General features: G+C 37.6%; 1 protein-coding gene across 1 annotated transcript; it reads right to left on the reverse strand.

Annotated features, from left to right (window-relative positions):
- Positions 1–3321: 3321 nt before the first annotated feature.
- Positions 3322–25931, reverse strand: LOC139944751 (thiosulfate transporter TsuA-like). Its single transcript, XM_071941829.1, has 8 exons — positions 25507–25931; positions 16951–17192; positions 16658–16706; positions 12579–12681; positions 9438–9613; positions 8644–8813; positions 7868–8019; positions 3322–7252 (listed from the first exon to the last, which is right to left on the reverse strand). The coding sequence occupies exons 1-8, from the start codon at positions 25757–25759 to the stop codon at positions 7132–7134; spliced, it is 1266 nt and encodes a 421-aa protein (XP_071797930.1). The 5' UTR covers positions 25760–25931; the 3' UTR covers positions 3322–7131.
- Positions 25932–26010: the final 79 nt, after the last annotated feature.

The following is a 26010-nucleotide window of genomic DNA, read 5'->3' on the forward strand; positions in this document are numbered from 1 at the left end:
ATGTCCATTTGAGTCTAAATTGTCACAGGTTCTTTGCATGCCCATGTTGGGATACACCAAATGAGAATACTGTTCTTTGACAATTACCAAAGGTGTCCAGTGCCTTCAAATACCAACTATAGTAGTATACTAAATAAACCAAAAATAGATAAGCTTCATTCTGGAAGCTCACTGAATATAAGTTTATCAGATCCAATCCTCCAAAGAACTATCTTCATGTGGAATTATTTAAAGGAAGTGGACACTATTGCTAATTACTCAAAATAATTATCAGCATAAAATAATAATAATAATAATTAATTGCATTTATATAGCGCATAATATGAATTAACATCTCTATGCGCTTTACAAATAACGAGTAATGAGGGGAGGTTGATAGTATAAAACATTGTGAGAAACGGCTCGCTCTGAAGAGACGTAGTTTTCAAGAAAAAAAGTAATTTTCCCTGAATTTGATTTCGAGACCTCAAGTTTAGAGCTTGAGTTCTCAAAATCAAGCATCTGAAAGCACACAACTTCGTGTGACAAGGGTGTTTTTTTCTTTCAGTTATCTCGCAACTCCGACGACCAATTGAGCTCAAATTTTCACAGGTTTGTTTTTTAATGCATATGTTGAGATTGTACGCGCTAATCCTCCAATCAGATTCGCAGAATGGAGTGGTGATAAAAACCTATATTGCACGGCTAATATCACTACCATGCGTATTGTGTGTTCTATGTCACGCGCCAAGTTTGCTTGAAGATAAATACGTTATCACACACGCGCTCGTGGAAATACGGAAAATATAGTGCGTCTGCGTCCCATATCCAAATCGGCCTTTGGCCTCATTGGATATAGGACGCAGAAGCGCTATATTTTTCCGTATTCCACTCGCGCTTGTGTGATAACTTATATTATCTTCCAGTACGCGCTAATCCACCAATCAGATGCTTCCTCTGTTTTTATTACACAGTGCGTATTGTGAATGTCAATACAGACAGTGCAAAAATTACATTCTAAACTTTGTGCGCTTCGTCGCAAAATAACGTTCTGAAATTTGAAACTTTGCGCCTTGATGTACTTGAAACTGGAAGATAAATTCGTTATAACACGCGCGCTCGTGGAATACGGAAAAATATAGCCCGTCTGCGTCCCATATCCAACTCGGCCTTCGGCCCATAGATATAGAATTAAAATAACTAGATCGGCCGTCGTACATACGCGCCGTTGACTGTGTATACAAAGTTTTGTTCGCAATGGACACGGTAAAAATGTCTCGTTCGGAAGGCGACGCGCAGAAAATTAACACGGGAGATAGGCCTTTGACGCGCTAAATGTCACGTGCTGACGGCAACAAGTCACGTGCTGACGGCAACGCACAGAAAATGTACACGGGAGATAGGCAATGGCGGCCCCATGCCACAACCTGCGTATGTAGGCGCGGCCAATCTAGTTATCCTATTCTATATCTATGCTTCGGCCTCGTTGGATATGGGACGCAGAAGCGCTATATTTTTCCGTATTCCACTCGCGCTTGTGTGATAACTTATAATAGTGTCCAGTGTCTGTTAAAGCTATTTAAGACTCACTCTACATTAATATAAATTCATGCTGGACAAAATGTGGATCCTGTAGTGTCTGGCAGGATCAACTCTGGACAAACAATTGTGCCAGATTTTGTTTGAATGATCTCATTCCCTTGACCTCATTGCTTCCCTGGTTGCCCTTAGAGCTCTTGTACCAGTTAGTGATTTAGGTCAGCCTAGGTCAGCCTGGGTTACCAAAGTAGGATTTCCTTGCCTCCAATTGTTTCAAGGCTGACAGTGTTTATATCCGATGCGTAACATACATTCAAATGTGAAGCTTTTGTGGTTTGGATTTGTTTGGGCCTTTTAGTTTTAAATAAGTAGGATAGACATGACTGGGGGTGCCAAATATGCACATATCAGATAAAACATTCGTTTTCGGATGATATTAATTACCGGTATATTGACTAGAATTGATATTAATGCTTTTATTTATGAATGTCTTCTGAATGTAAAACCCACTAACTATACAAACTTGTTGATCCCCAAATCGAAGCTGTGTCTTCCTGTTTCATAAAATACATGTTTACTTTTTGTTGTCAGTTTTGTGAAGCATTTAAAAAATGAAACTTGCACAAACCAACTCTCTTTTTAAAAAGTAGAGATTCGGTTTACAAATATTTTAGGGTCCACGTTTTGCTTACTGAAATATGATGTTTAGTGCCCACCTTTCATTTTGATATCGTTTTGTTTTGTTAAGCTGCTGTATCTGTTGTGATCTTTAACAATTACTCATACTGAGTACTACTCAACAGTACATGATACCTAGTACTTGGCTACAGCACTGTATTTCGCCTTATGCAATATTCTCATGGTGTTTTTTTTAAAGTGTATTTCGCCTTATGCAATATTCTCATGGTGTTTTTTTTAAGTACATGTATGTCAAATAAATATCATAATTTTTTTCATTATGATATTAAGAAAAACTCTACATCAAAACAAGGCAATCGTCTTTATTAACTACCACCCTCTCCCCCAGTTATTTGTTATGGGGTTTGTTCCTGTTTCAGAAAAAAATACAATAGGAATACAATACAATTAATATCTGGGAATGAAATATCATTTAATCAGTGAGATTATACATCACATAGTCAAACTAGCAAACAAAACAGTTTATTAAGTCCAAATTACATACAATTGAATACAATATAGCGTGTAACAAATCTCAAATCTATATATATACCAACATTTTAGTTCCACACATGTATATCTTAATTAAATATGACATTCTGTTAAAATGTTAGATTGGTAAACTTGTTAATGAAACTTCATAAAAATCGGTAATAACATGGTGCTATTATATATAAAGTTATTCAAATATATACAAATACATGTAAAAAGAGTACAGTGTTGCAGGTACTTCAAACTAGCAAGCTAACAGCAAACATTCTACAAACTTCTATAATGATTTTGATCTTAACTACACTAATTCAAAACACACAAGGAGAAGAGAAAACAAATTGAGAAAATAATGTTGCTCCCTAAAAAAGATGGTTTATGAATTGATGCATACACAGGGTGTGTAACCCAATTTGTCTCATGTACATCCCAAAACGTTTTGCTTATCAAACAAATGGTTATCGACCACAAACTACAATCCTGACCATTCCTGACATGACTTAAAACATTCTCTCCCTCTCCCCGCGCTCAATTCTGATGGGAGCGCAGATCGCGCAATAAAAGCCAACATTGACGGGGCTCACTGAGGCTGTGGTGGGGGGGGGGGGCAGGGGGGGCGGGGGGGGGGGGGGCAAAGAGATATTAATGGGGTTGTAGTTTCATGTGTACTGTTTGTCACTGGTTCCCTGCTTATTTTTCTTAGCTGAGACTTTTGAAGTACCATTTTGGCTCAAGCATATCCACGTCTTGCCCTGATTTGAAATCATTACTGTCATTATTATCTTTCATTTTATTGTTTCTAAATCAGCAAAGACACATAATCCCACAGCCAAAAAGTCCCTCACATGTTTGTGTTCTTTGTCTGATGGATTATTATTACACATCAGTTGACAACGTAATAATTGTGAGACAATAATTGGAAATTTAAAAATATTGTACGATCACGGACAAAATGACTCAAGGTTTTGGAGCTTTCTGCTTGGCAAACAAAGTACAACAGCCCTAGCAGAATATCAATTACAATGAAATGGCTTATCAGAAGAAAAGAAATGAAAAATTATATTTGTTTATTTGCTGGAATTCCTCCAAAGACTGTTTTTTTCTATTCCATGCAAAATTCAAATTTTCTGTGATGACTTGTGAATGGCAGGATAAAAAACCTCAAACTTTACACTTAACTTTGCACATTTCTGCTCACAACCATTTTGCCAGATTTCCTTTCATTACTTCATTCTACTAGATACACATTGATATGTAGTAACCCATTCCTACCTATGAATATAAACTTGTAAAGTCTGAATACAATTTCACTTCAGAATAGTTCGGGAAGAAAATAACAGTCCAATGTAATGCTATTAGTTTTGTTACCCTATACAGAATAAATACATTATAATAACTGAGTAACTAAATTGTTAATTTTTTAATACGTTTATCATACAAAACTACATGCTTTTACAGCTAAGAATTGAAGTTTTTGAAGTTGGTTAAGTACATTCCTATCAATTCTTAGTAATAAATGATCTACAAATCCATTCTTCATGAAGTCTCATCGTGAACGTAGTCTAATCTGAACCAGGATACATGATATACTGACAAACTAATTCAAATGTGTAATCTGCTCTGCAGATTTTGCAGCATCTATGGTAATCTGTGGGTATTTTTTAAGTTATATAATTTATAAGTTACATTAAAATTTACAAACTTGATAGTTTTAACCTGTAAAATTATCTGTTTTTTTAACTGTCAATTATTGATAACAAATGAACATAATCCATTCTGCATTTATCTTGTTCCAATGTAAATGGAAGAAAAATATTGTGTCAAACAAGTGAGGAAAATAAACAACAATGACTTAAATGCACTGGACAGGCATTGGTAATTGTCAAAGACCAGTCTTCTCAGTCAAGGCATTGGTAATTGTCAGGACCAGTCTTCTCAGTCAAGGCATTGGTAATTGTCAAGACCAGTCTTCTCAGTTAATTGCTGTATCTCAACATATGCATAAAATAACAAACCTGTGAACATTTGAACTCAGTTGGTTGTCAAAGTTGTGAGATATTAGACTAAAATACCCTTTTTTTCAGAACCACCGCAACTCATTTAGAGATTGTTATTACATGGTGTTACCGCAAACTCTTCTATATAAAATACCCTTGTCACATGAAGTTGTGTGCTGTCAGATGCTTGATTTCGGGACCTAAAAATCTAATTCTGAGGTCTCAAAATCAAATTCAAATATTTTAGTGGAAATTTCTTCTTTCTCGTAAACTAAGTTACTTCAGAGGGAGCCGTTTCTCACAATGTTTTATACTATCAACAGCTCTCCATTGCTTGTTACCAAGTAAGTTTTTATGCGAACAATTATTTTGAGTAATTACCAATAGAGGCCCTTTCACCCAGTTACCCAGCTTTAAAGGGCGCTGTCATTATTATCACAGTGTGTGTATGCAGTAACTGGGTGAGAGTTCAGAGGTTAATGTCTGGCCAAAGACTTCCTATGATCACAACCACAGTGCCCTTTAGTTCAAGACATCTTGGCAGCCAAAAACAATAAACCTAATAAGTTGCTAGGCATAAAACATTAAACATTTGTAAAGCAAAAGTAAAAGCACCAGCCTAGTATTTAAATATAGTAAATTGTCATAGACTAGTTTCAATGTGTTTTGTGAGGGGTAGAAGCTTGGAATGTGATGCAGTGTTTTTATAACCAATCCACCCCTCCCCACCCCACCATGTGATTCATACGATCTATTTTGGCAGTATTTTACAGATACTACTCATCACAATTTAATGTGTAGGTTTGTTAACAGGTTCCGTTGTACTGTATTTTTTTATTACAAATAAATCTGCATACCTAAACAGTACTACTTGCTACTCATGATTGTGTTATTCTACTTAACTCAATACTTTTCTTTCCTTTTTGTACCTTAATATCCTTTTTTAGAAATTCCAGCCAGCTGGGCAAATATTAAATTTATACCAAAAATAGTATTCTGTAATCATAAAAAAATTGGTCCCTGATCACTTATTTCACTCCAAGTCATAATAATTTTGAATTTAGTGCACCGCACCGGAATGACTTCCACTTAGAATTGTCCAAAATCATTAAACTGCCTTTCAAAAAGACCCTCCTGAGATCAAAACTGAATTTCAACAATCTTTCAAAACATTCTTAACAAAAGTTACAGCTTGAAAATTACATATTAAAGTAAATTTTACATTAAACTTGGGTAGTTTTGACAAATGAATTGACTTAAGTATAACCTGTAATTTATTTTCACTGCCTGTTTGTGTTGCACAAAGGAAAGTTTGGCTCACATAACCTGTACATGTATTGCTGCTAAGCAAGTTTGTTTTGTTCTCAGAAAGTTTATACATTGTGTACAGGTCTTTATAAAATTATGGCTCGTTTGTTGACATGTATATTATAGATTAGTACTGAAGTTAGCTTATGGATCTGCGGTTCTTTACACATGGACAACATATTATAGTAGCTCCATGAAGTAGTCACCTGTTTCTTTGCTATTCACCTGTGTCGTGTTGAAGCCAAGAATTGTCTTTCCCCTGTACTTTCAATGTTTTTTTCATAGTACCAAAATGGAGGCCAGACTACTTGATTTAGTTACATTTATTTGACATTGATTTTTGAAAGCAGAAGATGGTAAAACCCAGCCTCATCACCTCGGGCAGCGCAGTGCATTGTTTCCTCTCGTCTCTATAAACCCCTGGTCGAGATGTACTGAAAAACAACGCTGATCACCAAGGGTTGACTACTTTGCTGAATGCTTGTTGAAAACATTTGAGCTCTTGTATGGCGCTTGCAGGACTCTTAGTATCCTACGTGTCATTTTGTAAGTATTTTAGGTGGATCCATTTTAAATAATTAATATTTTTACATCATGATCTTAAACTGTTTACAGCTAGATATACCACAAGGTCAAAGAAGGTTTGAGAGGGGTCTTTATACCATTTAGCTGGTTTCCATACTTGAGCTTAAATGTGCTAGAATGTGGCTCCTTCTAATGAACCAGGGGTGTGGTGACATCGATCACCCCTGGAAACAAGCTTTGGTTACACCTTTATTATTGATACTTATCTCAACAAAGTTAGTCTCTCTGACTCAGAAGCTGTCAATTTGTCAGTTGTTGAATAATTCTAAATCCTACTCTTGATCAGAGTGTTTATGCTGTAATTTTGAAGGAATTTGCATAGTGTAAGTGGATTATGTCATTTTATATTCTGTGTACATGTATATATTGCTCAAAAATCAATTAATTAATTAATCAATAAAACTGCTAAACAAGGGCAAATAAAATTGAACTAAAAAATCATGTGGATAAACAAAATTTGATATACAAGACAAGCAGAAAAAATATATATGGTTTTGATTGGAGGTTTTGCATCTTGTACTTTGGATTGGTTGTTATTTCGATGGATTCATTGTGTTTAATTCACCAGTCCAGTAAGTTTCATCATGGCTAGTGTTCCAATGCCACCAATAAACATAGCTGGAACAGCTACAAAGGAGAAGAGGCAAAGTGTGCCCATACCAGACATCCCATGACCACTGCAAGAAAACAACACAGATTCTTAATGTTACAATCCTACTATGATCCATGCAGCCATGTACAAAAAATTTCGGAGCCAGCCACACAAAAATAAAAACTTTCTAAACTGCCTACAGTAAGTGATCACCAACAATGCGCACGACATTGTATTTTGTATGGAATTCTGATCACAAGGCAAAACAAGAAGTTCAACCTTTTTTGAAAATGTATTTTGCTCGTTTACATTTACTTTTTTTTTTCCTGTCAAAACTTGTTAAACTTATTAGCTTAAAGATGCTATTGAACAAATTTGTCATTTCAGTTAAGTCAATTTCTGCAATGGTTGCATTTTTCCAAGTGCACACTTATATATAAACCCAGACTCAAACTCTATGCATACATTGTTAGTTGACTTGCTGAGTGACCTGTGCCAATTACTCCCACAGTAAAGGGTTTCACAAACATGTGCTTCTGAGACTTTTTGACACATGGTCTGAAATCTATCCAGTGTGGGACATTACGGTTCAGCGGGCCAAAACATCTAATTTTTGATCAATCTAGCATAACAAGCAGTAAAAGGTGAGTAAATCCTTTAATGCAATGGAAAGGGGAGAAAAAGCCAAAGAAAAACTAACCTTGTGCACCCTCCGGCTAGGCGAGACCCATAGACCATGACAATGCCCCCCACAAAGGCATGGTGAGCAGGCACCCCCAGTGTGGTGCCAAGTGACCCAGACATTGAAGCAGAGAATATGGCTCCAATAATGGCAGCACATCCATATGCAATCTGTCATGAAGGGGTTACACAAATATTTATAATGTTTCAACCGCTTGTAATAAAACGTTTCCTGAATGAATAAGCTACAGCTTAAAAACCTAAATCGTAGTGAAATGTTATTCATAGAATATTAGATATGATTTGATTACAGCATGGTTGTTAGTGTTAATGAAGTGTTTAAAAAGCCTTTGAATATAGCTCAGATCTTGAAAAGTAAGCCAGAACTTTTGTGTGTCCTTATATAAATCCTCCGCAAAGAAAACTTTATCCATGCACTTCCTATGGGACTTTTGGTAAACTTGCAGCCAGTTTCAGTGTGGTGGCTTGATACAGTAACTATGTCCACACTCAAAATAAAAAGGATCAATTGCTATGCAAGATGTTGCATAGTTCTAGAGAGTTTGTTATCTTGTGTGCATGTGAACTACATATACACAGTCCACATGTAATTATCATATATATATGATACTTTTGGCAAAAGGGGAAAATGTTAAATCAAACAGATGAATGGCTACTGGCTTCAATGACACTGATACAGTATGAGCTGGAGCCCAATCTAGCCATAGCCATGGATGACAAACAGCATTATTTTGTGGTAAAAAAACAAACAGATTTGTCTTTGAGACTCCTTACCGACCACCAGTTGTTGAACCCATACTTAGTACGCAGAAGATATGGAGAGATTCTGGCAAGGGTTTCTGACGGGAAGAACTGAGCGGCCATAGTGCAGTAGCTTCCACTCCCTCCCATAGTCTGTCCCATTGCTAGGACAATAGGGATTTGCATGCTGCCAATAAGAGCCCCTAGATAAACCAATATGTACATAAATGCCTTTGTTAAATTTGAGTTTTTATTTTATGTTCATTTTTTAAAGTAGTACTATTAACATAACCTGGGCACGCTGTTGCTGCTCTTCACATGTGGTGAGGCTTTGTAAGTATTCAAATGTCCTTATCTCTATTTCATAAATTACCTAAGGTTGCTGACCCCTTCATAACTTCATCACTGATTTTACCAATGCATATTTTAAACCTGCATGCAGACAATTTAATACAACAAAGCAGTTGTTTGTCGCCATTTCTTAGCATTTTCAGATTTGAATTGAAAAGCCTTTATGTTGTGTTAAGGTTGGAATACCTTACAATCAAGCTGCTCTTAGTGATTATAGGGCTAAGAAAACTGGGTTTTGGAAAAGGTAAATTCTAACAATTTGTTTTGTACTTTAGGTAAATTTCATGAGGTACTTATGTTGTCAATTCTTAATGTTTTTTGTATACATTGTAGCTGCGTATGAAGTACAACCTTTACATTATCAGTGGCATGCACAGTCTTATCAATTAGACTCCAAAATGCAAAATGAATTTGTTAAAACATTACACCATAACCAAATGATTTGTTTTGCATAATGAAGAGATGTTGGCTCTCACCAGAGATTGATGGCAACCATGATCGTAAGGCTACCAGTGAAGCATCATTGTTATTAGGTGCAGAAAGTTCATTTTTCCAGGGTACCATCACTTCAAGGAGATACACAATTAATGCCATGACGACACCAAGAGGGAGAGCAACCATCCAGAAGGAGAGTCCAATGACCTCATCAATTCTGCAGTAAAGGATAAGAATCAAATATGAAGGACATAGATACCTTCAACTTGTGGTATTTGAAGGTTCATGAAGAGAAAGATACTCCACTTAATGAATCAGGAAAGACCAAAACTTACTTCAAATATAATAGGTGTTAAACGTGATTATTTTGTTGGGTACTGGTTTGGGGTGTGAATCATGAACACACACAATGATCAACCCAATATGCCCAAAACTTAATTAAGTTCCCTAAACTTGAAGCTTGCACCCAACATGCCATGGTGCCGTACTTATGGTTCATGTTATTTGCGTTACTCACAATCAAAATTTAAAGAAACTTATTCTGCATGTATTGAGTGCCTGTTATGACAAAATGGTAAAGTCTGAATGTTTTAAAGATTACCATTTTAAAATTCTGAGCAGTTTTTACATGAACTGTGGTGACACTGTGAAATATTGCACTTGATTCTGATATGGGTGACTGACAGTGACCCATTTGTGGTACCTTAATGAATTATGAGGTCTAGTCTTGGGAAACCATTAAACTAACATGGAAACAAAGATAAATTGGCTGAAAAGGGAAAAAGTGCCATGGATGTAGAATTAGGAACTTGTATCTACAGGACTGTGAACTGTTGTCTGTTTTAAATGTTTGGTTTGTTTTGTATATTAAAATGATTCTTGTCTTTAAAGGGAAACACTGTGAAACTTTCTTAATTCTACATGACTGTATGCCTTGTAACCCTCCTAACCCTAAGTATGAATTTCTTTTTGTTTAGCCAGTGCTCCCTGTTCGTTTGTTATCTTGTATTAAATATACCATTCATATATTTAAAACAAAATCCACATAATTTATGGCTCTTTCTTGTCATGCTGTGCATTTTACCGAAATAGTTTTCAACCCTTAACACAACCAATACTAGTGATTGTTGTGCCATAGATTCCATGGGCCCTTCACTTTTGCAAATTAATTGATTTCAAAATTGAGTCAGTTCAAATAGTTATGCATGGACGATTTGATGAATAGGGACTGGTAAATCACTTGTACCAGAATAAAAACCAAGCCCCATAATTCAATCATTCCTTAATTTTCTTAAGAATTTAGATTATTTTTCCATAGTTAACTGTGGCGATATTTTTTTCTCAATTAAATAGAAAATCACAATAAAAATAATTATCTGAGTAAACAAAAAAAACATAGTATTATAACCAATTAATTAAACGCATATCAAAAGTAGTCTTGTCACAGTACACATACATGAATCTTGGTGAACATGGATGACATGGTTTTCTTCAGTTGTTGTGTATGTGTTGTTTTTTATGTGTTTTTAACATGTGTTGGAACTTAAGTATTTTTTTAAATGCATTTTATTATTTCTATGTGAAAAAAAAATAACATGATACTGAACCATCATGGACAAAAACCAAATAAAAATGTTCACTTAAAATACATCAAAATATAAATAAACAAACTAATTAATAAATAAAAGAAAATGGTTGCACAATAACACCATGACCTGCCCTTGCCATTTGAACTGGCATTTGTGTATGACCGACAAAGAAAGCAATTCCAATCAGTTTGTGAAGAGTCAAAGCAAGAGTATTAATAAAAACCATCGGCTAAAGTCCTTACTATTCAAGTCATCATACCTTGACATTTTGCTTGTATCCTTGCTGTTAAATCGTGTGAAACTAAGGACATATGTTTCTACGCGTTTGTGAAGTGTGTTGCAGTTAGAATGTCCCTCTTCAATGTATAAGCACACTGGCCAAGCCATATGAAAAGAAAACGCTACAAACATAATGCATGTTTGATGGCTCAAAGACAAAGTACTTAGTTGTAGTATTATCATTCATTTCAACCTGAATGCTGACTTGTTGTAAAGTTCATACTAGCTAGTACCATCCTTTAAGAAAAAGTTCCCTCTGAAAGTGAGGATATTGTTGCAATCGAAATAAGCTTAACCATGCACAAAATCCCATTGAAGACTTACACAACATGTGCAGTTTAAGATCAGGTTCATTTGTACTTGGTAACATGCCAAGAAGAGATATTATTTCTACAAAGTGCTGCACAAATTTTCCATCAAGTTTTTTGTTTGAAAGAACATCTCGTCATTACCTTTTCTTTTCTTTTCTTTTCTTTTTCAGAGTAAGTCCAATCTTCTCTATATTCTAAAGGAAGTGGTTTATTCCTTGTTTCACCAAACAGACCTTTCTGTCTGGATACAAAATATGTTCATATTAAAATTATTTTTGCCTCTTGTTCCCGATTTCTAAATCTTTAATTCAAAGACAAAATGTTTTTACATATTGGTGGTGAGCTATTATTAACATCACACAGTTCATGATGACCTTTTATTCACTTGATAAACTTCAACACTATTGTAATACGGAAGAACATATAAGACAAAAAGGGACAATTAAATTACAAGTGGAAAATAAATTAAATTAGTGAAGCTGAAAAGTCAATGGGTTCACAGGCGGTTAATTTCATAATCATATGGTAAGTCAATGTTGATATTTAGAAACATGGGTAACTTGAACTTTGAGATATTTGCTTCAGTTGCATTCTTTTTGTGAGATAGAGTTAATGCTACAAATAGAAAAGTTAAAGACAATGAACATTATTAGATCAAAAATAACAGGTCTGGATTAGGTTTAGTTTTAATCTGAAACCTCACACCGATGATATTATTACCACAGTATCAATCCTCCAGAGAAACATTTCAACTTGAAATACAGCAGTTGTGATTGGTGTGGATATTTTTTAAGACAAAAGCAATCTTCTCAACTTTACCAAAATCTTTCAGACACAAATATTTCCCAGAGGCTTGGTAGGCTACTGGTAAGAAATTTATTGCCAGTGAGGTTTAAGATTGAATCTACTTATTTTGATTTCTTTATCTCCATAATTACTGATCTCATATAATTTACTTCAAAGAGTGATTATGTGATCTGTTACAAAAAAAAGGTGTTATTACCGGACTTTCTGTGAAGGATTATTTGGCCGTGTCCATCTTGACACTGTTCTCTCTGTCACTCCGTAGAGCATTGCTCCTATTATGCTACCAACCAAGGTGTAAACTGCAAAATAATAATCATAAGAATTGTATATTAAAGTGAGTCATTTGTATGGGTGCAAAAGGCTGTGTTTGGGGACAGCTTTCAAATTGCTGCTTCTATAATGGGAGTATACAATGAATACTTTGCTTGTGTTCTTTTTATGGGTCACAATTTGACTCCACGGTTACCAATATTAGCAGTTCTTTTTACAATTGATGTTTGGGGTGGTAACCAAAAAGTGCACAAAACCCTTTACAGCTGAATTTAGAATGACAGCACTAAGTACTAAACACTTAACCAGAAGAAAATAATGCAGTCAAAATAGAGTGTTATAGTTGGCTTTGAACAGTTGGTTTTGGTTCTTGCTTTTCAGGGTTGTGTTTATCTACTCATTGTCTTGAAAATGCCCCTAGCACCCCAATGGTAATTTATGACTTGACGCCCTGGGCATTCAAGTTCAATAAGCTTTTATACTCTAGCTCATTCATCAGTCAAGGCCAGACAACCAATTACAAACCTCAAACCCTATCATATTCACCACTTGGGGCTTTGTAAAGTTGGGCATGACTGCATAAGATTTATTAACATGAACAATTTGAAAGGGGGAAATGTAGTTTTTCATTGTAAAACCGATTTTCTTTTTGTCTATTTCTGTTTTTAGTACTGCATGTCATGAATATAATCCAATGGGATTGGGTGTTGGCAAATCTAAAACTCCCCTTTTTTATGCTGTGCTACTTTGATAATCTGTGTCGCTGATGTTGTTGTACAAAATGAAGAATTTGTGCAACCAAAAACCAAATCTTTAAAACTGCAATGGCTCAAAAATTGTTGTTAATTTACAATGAACAATGCACCCTCATTTTTAGTTCAAGGAGAGGGTAATTTGACAAAACCTTTTGAAAATATAGGGGCCAATTTTTTCAAAGGTCACTGATGTAGTAAAAAATGTATATGTTATGTTTCTTTTCAGATTGTGTGGATTGTGCGACCCCCCCCCCCCTCCCCTTCTCTGCACTGATGGGAAGGGGTATGCCTATATGCAATGCCAATTAGTTTCAAGGCTAGAACTGAATGTTAAGGGGCAAACTTGACTGGGGTGGATTTCACAAAGGTAGTCCTATTAGGACTAGTCCTAGGTAATGCTAAGAGATAGGACCAGTCCTAAGTTAGGATGAGTTACTGGTCCTAACTTAGGAACAGTCCTATCTCTTAGCAATGCCTAGGACTAGTCCTAAGTTAGGACTACCTTTGTGAAATCCACCCCAGGTCCACGTTCAGCTGACATTTTATTTGTTGATATTATTAGTCCTATGTTTACTTTTCAACTAGTGCTACATGTATCCATCTCAGGCTAAACCTTCCTTACTGGACTTGGACTATGAGGACTTTTGGTCCACATTTTGGATAAATAAAGTCTTTCTTTTTCAAACCCACCCCAAATCCTAACCTCAGACAATATACCAGAGACCTTGACTCAACGCACTGACTGAATTATTTGAGGTAGATTCCTTAGGAGCATGATGCGTGGAGAGTGGCCTATTATTGGCACAGTTCAATGACAGACCATCAACTTGATCCATTCACGCTCTGGTTAGGCACAGCATAATGAAGGACAACAAACCAATTTTGATAACCATGTATAGTTGCAATCAGGTCTGATAGCTTCGCAACATACAAATTATTGTGGGTATTCTGAGTTCAATGGGCTCTTGTGCAATGGGACATACCTAGGCCCCTACAACATGACCTCAATATTAACTTTGCTAATAAAGATTTCTTGTGGGTCATTTGTTTCTATGGTAACCCTACTTTTGGTGTATGCTGTTTTGTTTGTTTAGTAATAAAAGAGGCTGATTGCCTCAACAATTTGTATACATTAAGCTATTTAACAACAAACCAATTTATTCCAGTCACATATTAGTGAAACAAATCTGCATTAGTGACAATTTTAGACTTTTAATGCCAAGGTGCCACACACTGCTTGAAAGCTACAGTTATTATTGTTTATTCAGCAATTTCTCAAAGTACAAGCAATTGACTGATGAACCCTTTGAACAACAAATAAACATATAGCCTGTGCATGATAAGGGAACGTTGAAGTTTTGAATGCCAATTCACCTGTATAATATAGGTTTTCTCGGTCAAATTCGCCAAATGAGCAGTCAATTTCATTTTTACGCGTTTGAATTAAAGCTGTTTTGCCTTTCCAGTTGTTACTGCGTTTCAAATTCAGAATTCAGCCATTCAATTTCGTTTTGAGTCGAGTCAAATTCCTTTATAGCACTCAAGAAGCGTCTGCGAATTTGAATGCTGCTTTGATGAATTGTTAAATTGAATGATTATTTTGTTAAATCGAACGACGCAACATTACATTTGACTAATCATAAAACGAAATCGAATGACCCTTTTTAGTAGCTTTCGATTTCGCGCGAAATAGAATAGCTTGGTGGTTAAATTGGCTGCTCATTTGCCGAAATTGACCGAGAAAACCTATATTTAATTCTAGTACATCAAGTACTGCAACCTAAACAAACTCATCCTAAACAAACTAAAATACTGACAACTCCCCCCAATTTTTCCAAACCAGCATATGAAGGGGGTAACTACCAACTCCCAGTCCACTCCTGCTCCATTTTCATCAAACCGGGCCTAAAACTGGTTTTCTTCTCTTGTTTGCATAGACAATCTGTCTAATATTCCAACATGCATTGGTGGCATAGTAACAGATGTTAGCTAAGGGTCAGGGCCAGCAGGATTACACAAGTTTGGTTCAGGGTCTAAAATCTAGTTTGAATAATTCAAAGGCACAACAAAGCCACTGTTACAAACATTGATGTTTAATTAACAATTATACACAACAAATCAGCCTTTAGTTTAGGTGTCAGGAAAGACAAAAATGTTCCACAAATGTTTTTGTATTTCATATTAATGCTTTGGGCATTGTTAGATTCCAAATCGTTCAAGTGGAATCTAGCAATGCTCAATTTATGTCAGATAAGGAACAGGTTGTCTTAAAGGATCTATGTAACTTTTGTAGGACAAAAAACACAATGTCCACAGATTTACACTAAACTTACACAGTTTGAAGATATTGATAATAGAAAGCTTCCCTGAAAATATTACGTGCTGAGGTGCTGTAGTTTTGGGGAAATGAGTAAAATAATGTCTTGAAAATAATTTGTCGTCTCATGAGACGAAAATTATTTTAATCATTTACAAACGTATTTTCATGACATTGTTTTACTCGTTTCTCAAAAACTACAGCACCTCAGTAAGTAATATTTGAAGGGAAGCTTTCCACTATCATTATCTTCAAACCCTGTAAGTTGAATGTAAATCTATGGACATTTTGAAAAAGTACCCAAATCCTTTAAAATATGGAGTTTATCTCACTATTGGTTGTTAGATTAGCAGGCAAATATAACCTGTATCAAGGCCTTTGGTATTGGAGAAAACTTAGTAATCCACCCATAACACCCATTTCCCAACCCAACCCCTGAAAAACATGGTTCTGCGCCAACTTCTACCATGAAGGTATTTTGTTGTGCCAATTCTAAAAGTCATTGCACTTTGCCACACCCCAAACAAAAAATAATAACAAAACTTAATCTCCTCTGGGCTCTCAACCAGAAAATTAACTTTTGCCAATAATTATTATAGTCATGTTTTGTGTATGGGTGCACCACAGGTTAACGTTTGTTATGTTGTGTATTGACTGTTTCTATGCCAATTAATAAGGACTAAACTGAAGATAATGTCACCTTTTATCAAGTGAGGAACTGTGTGATAATCTGCAGTGTGATTGCAACTTAGTTGTATGAAGACAGTGAACAACCTCAAAGTTATCCCCTACTCAAACCCACCCACCCCCCTTCCACTTCCATAAAACCCTCCCCTTGTCCCTACCAAATGAGAGTGTGGATCCACCCCTAAATAAAAAGTTTGTTGTGTTTTTTATTTGAGCTCATTTGTGTTGTGTTTTTACTATACTTACATGCATTACACACGCCTGCCCCAATCTGCACCAGCACTGCACCCGGACACTGGAAATTTAATTAAAAGCATCATTTGAAATTGCATGGATAACTTTACCAGTTTTCCCCTTGAACCCCTCATTGCCCGTCCTCATCCCTTTTCTCCTCTATATAATCACCCTATATAACCTAATCTCACGTTAAGTTTCCAGACAATGTTTCCCGTTATCGCCGTCATCCATTCCCAAACTCCCTTCTCCTTGCGGCCCTAATTCACAATGATATACATTCCCCAACAACCAGTTGAACTTACTGCGCCAGCAAAAGTCATCCCGACACCAAGAAGGGTTCCGCCTATGGCTGAAGCTGACACACCCTTAGCACTGAGGCGGCAGATGAAGTTATCCCTTGCAATGTGGAATCTCTGCCTGGTCAAAGGTATGACCGATAAGGCTGTCATAGACACTAGAACCACAGCGACTGCTGCAAGGAACATCTTGAGCATAATCAAACAGCTGAAATCCATCTGCCTACGAATCAGCTCTGGTTCGAATACTTCATGTTGGGTAAAACACAAAATAATACACAGTTTTATACTCATTTTGGTGCCGTGAAAAGTAAATTAAGTAAGTTAAAAATGCAGGGATGAAAGTCAAGTATCATTCGATGGCCGTCATTTATAGCCTAAAGCAGGAAGCAGCCAAACGTGCACAAAAAAACGTTTGATCATAAACCGCTTTTCGTCATATTAAAGGCAGTGGACACTATTGGTAATTACTCAAAATAATAATTAGCATAAAACCTTTCTTGGTGATGAGTAATGGGGAGAGGTTGATAGTATAAAACATTGTGAGAAACGGCACCCTCTGAAGTGCCATAGTTTCCGAGAAAGAAGTAATTTTCCACGAATTTGATTTCGAGACCTCAGATTTAGAACTTGAGGTCTCGAAAACAACCATCTAAACGCACACACCTTCGTGTGACAAGGGTGTTTTTTTCTTTCATTCATATCTCGCAAGTTCGATGACCGATTGAGCTCAAATTTTCACAGGTTTGTTATTTTATGTATATGTTGAGATACACGAACTGTGAAGGCCGGTCTTTGACAATACCAAATATTTTATGTATATGTTGAGATACACCAACTGTGAAGGCCAGTCTTTGACAATACCAATAGTGTCCACTGCCTTTAAAAAGAGACTTCTTTTTGATGAAATCGTACATGATGTGTGCGTACGTTTGAAGAAGAGAAACATGATTGTAACTATACTAACTCACTCCTCCAGAACAAATTATAGCAATCTAAGAGTCTATTGTATGCCAATTATTATAGGAATTTGCTCTGCTTTGCTATTACGAGTCTACATTAAACACAAGAAATATCCGATCAATTTTTCCTTGTATTTTTGTATGGCCGGGGGCACTATATAGAACTGCCACGAAATTCACAAAGCTCTTTCTATTCAACTTGCATAATCTTCCACCAGCGTTCTGCAACCAATGTGTCAGCACCATGGTAGGTCTGCGGCACACTATAATCTTGGCCTTGGCCTTACACTGCGGTACAAATCGCCAATCACACTGAGAGTGTTCAACCCAACACCCAAATACACGTGCGCCACAGCCAAGCATTTCGCGGGATGAACTGTGTTGCTGAGGCGCACGTGCCGATCTGCTCGGTCGTTTCAATTCCCGACGTCAAGAAGGCTACATTGGACTTTGCCAAAAGAGTTGCGCTGCAGTCTCCCCGCCCTCTGTCAGGCGTTTTGGGTGTTGTAAAACCCTTGAGATAAAATCAATGACGGTGTTGACCATAGAGACCCACGTGCGTGTAAACGCAGGTGTTGAGTTGTTAGCGGCGGACTTCTATAATAGAAGCATTAGGGCATCTCAAATGCATTGTAGCTCTATTTTGGGTGATCCCCAGCGGGTTATGTGTTTTACACACATCTAGATTGCGCATAATGCCCTATAGCGAGTAATCCTGCTATAGGCTTTATTGTACACCAATGTATATTGGGCTGTTGTGCATTGAATTTTAAAATGTGCAAGTTCTTTGAACCAGGTTATCCGAAGTACGTGGCTGTCTCACCTTTTGCTTCAATCTGTACCTCATGGTACCAATGGGAAAACGAAGCCTTTTATTCAATCTAGAGTATAGGCCTATAAAGAGATGCGCGGACGGCTATGGCATCGACCACGCTTTAGAATAATTTAGTTGGTCCAAACAGGAGGCCGGTGCCCCGTGGTCCAAATAATATTAAGGCGCAGCCATTCAACGTAGGCCTAAATAGGTTTTCTCGGTCAAATTCAGCAAATTCGCAATCAATTTCATTTTTTTTTTTTTGCGTTCGGATTAAATCCATTGGACACTTTCGGTAAACAGTATTGTCCCGGGCCCACATACACTTCATGTATCATGCAATTTCTATAAAACAACAAACCTGTGAAAATTTAAGCTCAATAATTGGTCGGACTCGGGAGAAAATAACGGGGTAACCCAGTCCACCCTTGTTTCAGCACGTTTCGCCAGTCTTTCACCATTACCTTCTGTAAACCCTGTAAGTTATTTGTAAATCTGTGAATTTTTAATTTTGTTTCTGTTCCGAAAGTGTCCAATGGCTTTAAAGCTGTTTTACCTCTGCAGTTGTTACTGCGTTTCAAATTCAGAATTCGGCCATTCAATTTCGTTTGAGTCGAGCCAGTTCCTTTAGCACTCTGTTCAACTAAGCGTATCGTCATTCTTTTTCGTGAAACACACACCACACGCCTCAATAAGCGTCTGCGAATTTGAATACTGCTTTGATAAATCGCTAAATTGAATGATTATTTTATTAAATCGAATGACGCAACATTACATTTGACTAATCATAAAACGAAATCGAATTACCCTTTTCAGTAGCATTCGATTTCGCGCGAAATAGAATATTCTGGTGGTTAAATTGGCTGCACATTTGCCGAAATTGACCGAGAAAACTTATAGTAAAGCGAGGCAAGGGTATAAATTATTATAACACCCCTTACCAATATTCTGCCTTTTCATTGGTTTAGAGCGCGTCACATGATGTGTCGTAGTTTTACTAGACGACGGCCGTGTGATGGTGCATCGGTTTGCCGTGTGATAGTGCATCGGTTAGCCGTGCGCTAGTCCGAAGACTATCACACGGCGTGCAGTACCCAGACGTCCGTTGCGTGATACGGGGATGATAAATTAATAGTCTGTAAGCATTTCGGATTATGTGACACTACATGCAGCAATGTTAATCTGTATTCGCGTCGTCCGTGGATGGTAGCATTCAGTAGTATACAAATATTGACTGCTTCGAGTGCTATGGTTAAAACTATGACTCCCTCGGTGATCCCCGTAGCGTTCTATTTTCCCTCGGCTTCGCCTCGGGAAAATAGAACGCTCCCGGGATCACCGAGGGAGTCATAGTTTTTAACCATTGCTCGAGTAAAAGCAGTCAATGTTTGTTTTATAACACCCCAAACATTTCTAAATACTGTACTATAATTATTATTAAGTTACAGACCTGAATGCTACAATCCACGGACGACGCGAATACAGATTGCAAACACTTTTACTGTGCTGCATGTAGTGTCGTGCAATCCGAAATGGTTACAGACTATTTATTTTTTATCCTCGTACACGCAACGAACGGACGTCTGGGTACTGCACGCCGTGTACTAGTCTTCGGACTAGCGCATGGCAAACCGACGCACTATCACGCGGCCGTCGTCTAGCAAAACTAAGACATGTCATGTGACGCGCTCTAAACCAATGAGCAGGCAGAATACTTGCAAGGGGTGTTATAATACAAAATGTTTCGGGTGTTATAAAACAAAGATTGACTGCCTTTACTTGTGCAATGGTGAAAACTATGACTCCCGAGGTGATCCCTGGAGCGTTCTATTTTCCTTCGGCGATCCCCGGAGCGTTCTATTTTCCTGAGACGAAGCCGAGGGAAAATTGAACGCTCCGGGGATCACCTCGGGAGTCATAGTTTTAACCATAGCACTCAAAGTCAATGTTTGTATAATATACTCAGTCTTTTCCTACGGATTCAGCGAGCACGACAGTGAATTTCAACAAAGATTGTAGCTGCAGTGCAATGTATGTTCGGTTTCTCTTAAAGGCAGTGGACACTATTGGTAATTACTCAAAATAATTATTAGCATAAAACCTTTCTTGGTGACGAGTAATGGGGAGAAGTTGATGGTATAAAACATTGTGAAAAACGGCTCCCTCTGAAGTGCCACAGTATTCGAGAAAGAAGTAATTTTCCACGAATTTGATTTCGAGACCTCAGATTTAGAACTTGAGGTCTCGAAATCAACCATCTAAACGCACACAACTTCGTGTGGCAAGGGTGTTTTCTTCTTTCATTATTATCTCGCAAGTTCGATGACCGATTGAGCTCAAATTTTCACAGGTTTGTTATTTTATGCATATGTTGAGATACACCAACTATCAAGCCTAGTCTTTGACAATTACCAATAGTGTCCACGGTCTTTAAAGGCACATGGACATTTACTCAAAATAATTGTTAGCATAAAAAATACTTGATAACAAGCAATGGAGAGTTGTTGATAATATAAAAACATTGTGAGAAACGGCTCCCTCTGAAGTAACGTAGTTTTCGACTAAAATATTTGAATTTGATTTCGACAACTCGTGTGACTTCGTGTGACAATGGTGCCTTTCTTTCATTGATATCTCGCAACTTCGACGACCCATTGAGCTTAAATTATTACAGGTTTGTTGTTTTATGCATATGTTGAGATACACCAAGTAACCAAGTAAGAAGACTGGTCTTTGACAATTACCATAAAAAGGTGCCCAGTGTCGTTTAATTATTAACACGAATATATATTGGGATATGTTTTGTTGAAATTTACCGGTGCTTTGAAGCAACTACTTTATTCATTTCCTGGCATTTATTTCATTATAACCCAATACTGAGGCTACATTGTATGTACAATATACCACTTAAGCAAAATGGGGATCATAGTTAAAGACAGTGGAAACTATTGGTTGGCAGTTACTCAAAATAAATATCAGCATAAACCTCACTTGGTAACGAGTAATGGGGAGAGGTTGATGGTATAATATAGGTTTTCTCGGTCAATTTCGGAAAATGAGCAGCCAATTTAACCACCAAGCTATTCTATTTCGCGCAAAATCGAATGCTACTCAAAAGGGTCATTCGATTTCGTTTTGGGATTAGTCAAATGTAATGTTGCGTCATTCGAATTAACAAAATAACAATTCATCAAAGCAGCATTCAAACTCGCAGACGCTTCTTGAGGCCTGTGTGTCACGAAAAAGAATGACGCTACGCTAAATTGAACAGAGAGGAATGTGATTCGACCCAAAACGAAACTGAATGGCCGAATTCTGAATTTGAAACGCAGTAACTTACTGGAGAGGCAAAACAGCTTTAATTTGAACGCATGAAAATGAAATTGACTGCTCATTTGCCGAATTTGACCGAGAAAACCTATACACTGTGAGAAACGGCTCCCTCTGAAGTGACGTAGTTTTCGAGGTCTCAAAATCAACCATCTGAAAGCACACAACTTCGTATGACAAGGGTGTTTTTTCTTTCATAGTTATCTCGCAACTCCGACGACCAATCAAGCTCACATTTTCACAGGTTTGTTATTTTATGCATATGTTGAGATACACCAAGTGTGAAGACTGGTCTTTAACAATTGTTAATTGCAGTGACAGTTGAGGGAAATAATTATAGGAAGCCCGATTGTGACTTGGCCTTCGCTCAAAAACGGCTAAATTTGATGATTTTTTTATGGACTGCTCTTCTCCAATCCTGGCATACTTTGAAGTCAGTCTTGGAATGGTCTATTTTGTAGCCCAAATAGCCAAATTCAGCCGGTGTGTCCCTTTAAGTATGGAGGTAGCAATAAGCAGCTTCACTGCTGATGCGGTACCTGGGCATTTACAAGGGGTGCTCTCAGACGGTCGATCCGTTCGTGAATCGACCGGGCGTAGGAGGGTCGACCTTGGGTGCGGATTGTCGAAATTGAACCTTGAAAACTTCTGCGGCCTTGCGAGAGATGGGTTAAAGTAAACAGAGATAATGGCAGCTATAATAGAAGATCTTACGGGGGCACTTCGCAGAATTAAATTTAACTGGAACATTTGCATGGAATGGACTTGCAAGAACGTTGCGGCCGCAGTGACGCTGACGACGGATTACGCAATTTTATTTTTGCATGGAATGGATTTGCAAGGACGTTGCGGCCGCAGTGACGCTGACGACGGATTACGCAATTTTATTTTTGCAAGGACGTTGCGGCCGCAGTGACGCTGACGACGGATTACGCAATTTTATTTTCGCTGACGGTAGGAAACAGTCAGTGCCCAATACCCGCCGGCTGAATCTCACCGTCGAAGTATTTTTTATCTCAATCCACAACAAACCAAACAAAAGCAATATGACGGATTTCTTCTTCAACCATAAATTAACGATGTCGCCTAGAGCACAATATTTCACAATCAGTGAATTGTGTTTCCGCAAAGCGACTTATTCGTGCGGATGCAATCCTTGCTCTATAAGCTATAAATAAGAATCAAACTCATAAGACAAAATCATTATTTAATCAAAGCCAGCTCGCCCCTGTACAAATATTATAGGCTACCTTGATCCAGCTGCTTAGCAGATTGCATTTCTTAATTATCAAAGTTATAGATAGTTACAATATTCAGGTTTTGTTCCGGATGCGTAACGAATTGCCGATCCGATGTCGCCTGCCAAGTGTTTCGGGAACCACTGATACCCATTCGAACAATTTGCTAGCGATCTTCCACAACATTGCGGGTGAATGACCATCACGATTGAGAAAGAATTCGCTATAATTTTAACATAACAATGCAGCAGCTTAGAAAGCTGTGTAACCTACCGTGGATTCCTGATACACATCCGGAGGACAGTCCCCGCTATTCTTGCTCACTAAAGCACAAGGGGGAAAACTACCTTCCGTGGATGGGGAAAGGGGCTTGATTTCTAAGGGGCAACCTCGAACAGGCAAACAAAAGTGAAACTACACCCTCCTTGCTATGACTAACTTGCTTGGCATTGTCAGATATTCATTGAGGCATTGTCAAGAAGGAAAAGTGTCTCCATACTTCATACATTTCTATGAATCATTGTTTCGCAGGAAATTTAACAGATGGGTCGTACTCATAAAAAATAGCAATTGTTTTTCTAGGCTTTTGCTTATATCTTGATACAGATGTATGTATAAAGATGTAAGCAAAAGCCTAGAAAAAGCAATTGCTGTTTTTTTAATGAACACGTCCCAATTTTAATTACTTATAGGGGATGCAAGCAAAGTGTGGCACAATCTCTTACTTTGTATAATACTGTTCAAGGGAAATGTTGATCTATCGCTTCATGCAAACGCGACAGCTGTATTTTAGGTGGCATTCAACAATCGTGCACACAAGAAACCACAACGTTAGGCCTATACCTTTTGTGTGTATAACTTCTTATAGGGATGCAAAAAAAATCAGTTTTATTCGACGTTTGGGTTTCATTTAAAACGCGCAAAAACAAATACGGGAAATGCGTTGCTTTCAAGTTCAACCAAAAACGATAGTTCTGCAAAAACGATAGTTCTACACTATAGAAACGGAAGAAAATTACAACCGGACATTTTAGTTCTACACTATAGAAACGGAAGAAAATTACAACCGGACATTTTCTTCCGCGCGGCCCACAACAATTTCCTCGGTATCGTTTTTATTTTGCTTATGCTTAAATTTATAGATAAATTTGTACTGCAGTCTCTAAAACAGTTGAATATTGAAAACTGGGCTCATTTATAAATCGCGTACTTCAAAAGGGCTTTATGTGCAATATGCAACCGGGCCAAAACTTTTGAACGTTTCATATTAAATAAGTGTAGAACTAGCCTTATGTGATTTAACCCCCAAAAGACGATTGACACACGGTTATAATATGCGGGACTTTGTGATTAGTCTTTGTGTATTGAAACCAACAAAAAGACTGCCATTTCATGGCGGTTTTATTTTTCTAGCAATTTGTTTGTCGAACACAATGCATTGGATTATTTCACCATTGGCCTGTGAGTAAAATCTACAAATTTATACTACAATGAATGAAACGCACACCTTGGTAATGCGTCAAAATATGGATTATACCGTAGGCAAGGACATTGGCAATGACAATCAACCAGTCCAAAGAGAAATTTATAACAACATTGGATCTTCACAGTTCATTCTGTTTGAATGGATGATAGGCCTAGTTTAACCGTGACCGCGATGGCTTTTTAGTAATCCAATTGACCATCATAGCCATACTTTCGTACGTTGATGTATTGAACACAAATCACGCATTGATTGGAAACAAGTGTCAGAGGGGCGCTACATACACCCGTCCCATCCCTAGAACACCCCTAGAACACCTGTCCCATCCCTAGAACACCCGTCCCATCCCTAGAACACCCCTAGAACACCCGTCCCATCCCTAGAACACCCGTCTCGCCCATAGAAAACAACATTAAGTAACCTGTCGGCTGTGTCAATAAATGGAGGTATAACAGCTCGATATTTCGAATGTCGGCAAGAAAAACTGTGGGTTTTTAAAGTTTAAAACGTAAACGCCTGTGCAGCAGTGCATTAAACGTTTTAACGGTAATTACAATGTGGAAATGATCTGTTGTAGCATTTTCCCAAGAACAAATTAATATTTTTTTACAATCACAAAGAAAGTTTCAATTAAACAGCACAATGAAGTTATATATTGCTAAATCAATATGTATTAGTGAAACGACGTTTGAGATAAAGAGGGAGAGAGAGAGTTTGTTATTGAGTTGCGCTCACCCCGTCCTTTTTCCATGGACAGCCCGAAGATGGCCCCAGCTAAGATGCAGGTCATGACACGGGCCAGGGAGCCCATTGACACCCTGCCTGTACCCGCTGATGATGCACCATCTCGGGATGGATGAGGAGATTCAGAACCATTGGTGAGACTGCTACCGTTGCTGCAGTACTGACTTGTCGCCTTGTGCCCGTTCCCTGGAGACACTAGGTTAGCATTTGCGTCCATAGTCGTGAACTTGCGCTGGGATGCCATACCTCAGACCTACTCAATGTGATTTGCGTCTGTTTAAATTTGCTCTATATACTGAGGTGGTAACTGATTGAAAGACTGATTTAAGCTCTGACTAGAAGAGGGGAACCTGGTTAGAAGAGTGCAGAATGATGCTAGTGCCGAAATGCACAAAATCACTCCTGTTTTATACCACCAGCAGGAAATATCCACTACCACTATTTTTCGGGGGAAAAACACAAAGCTGGGTCCAAATGGGGAAAAATAGCCCAACC

This window comes from Asterias amurensis, chromosome 1, assembly GCF_032118995.1.
Source record: "Asterias amurensis chromosome 1, ASM3211899v1".
Lineage (NCBI taxonomy): Eukaryota > Metazoa > Echinodermata > Asteroidea > Forcipulatida > Asteriidae > Asterias > Asterias amurensis.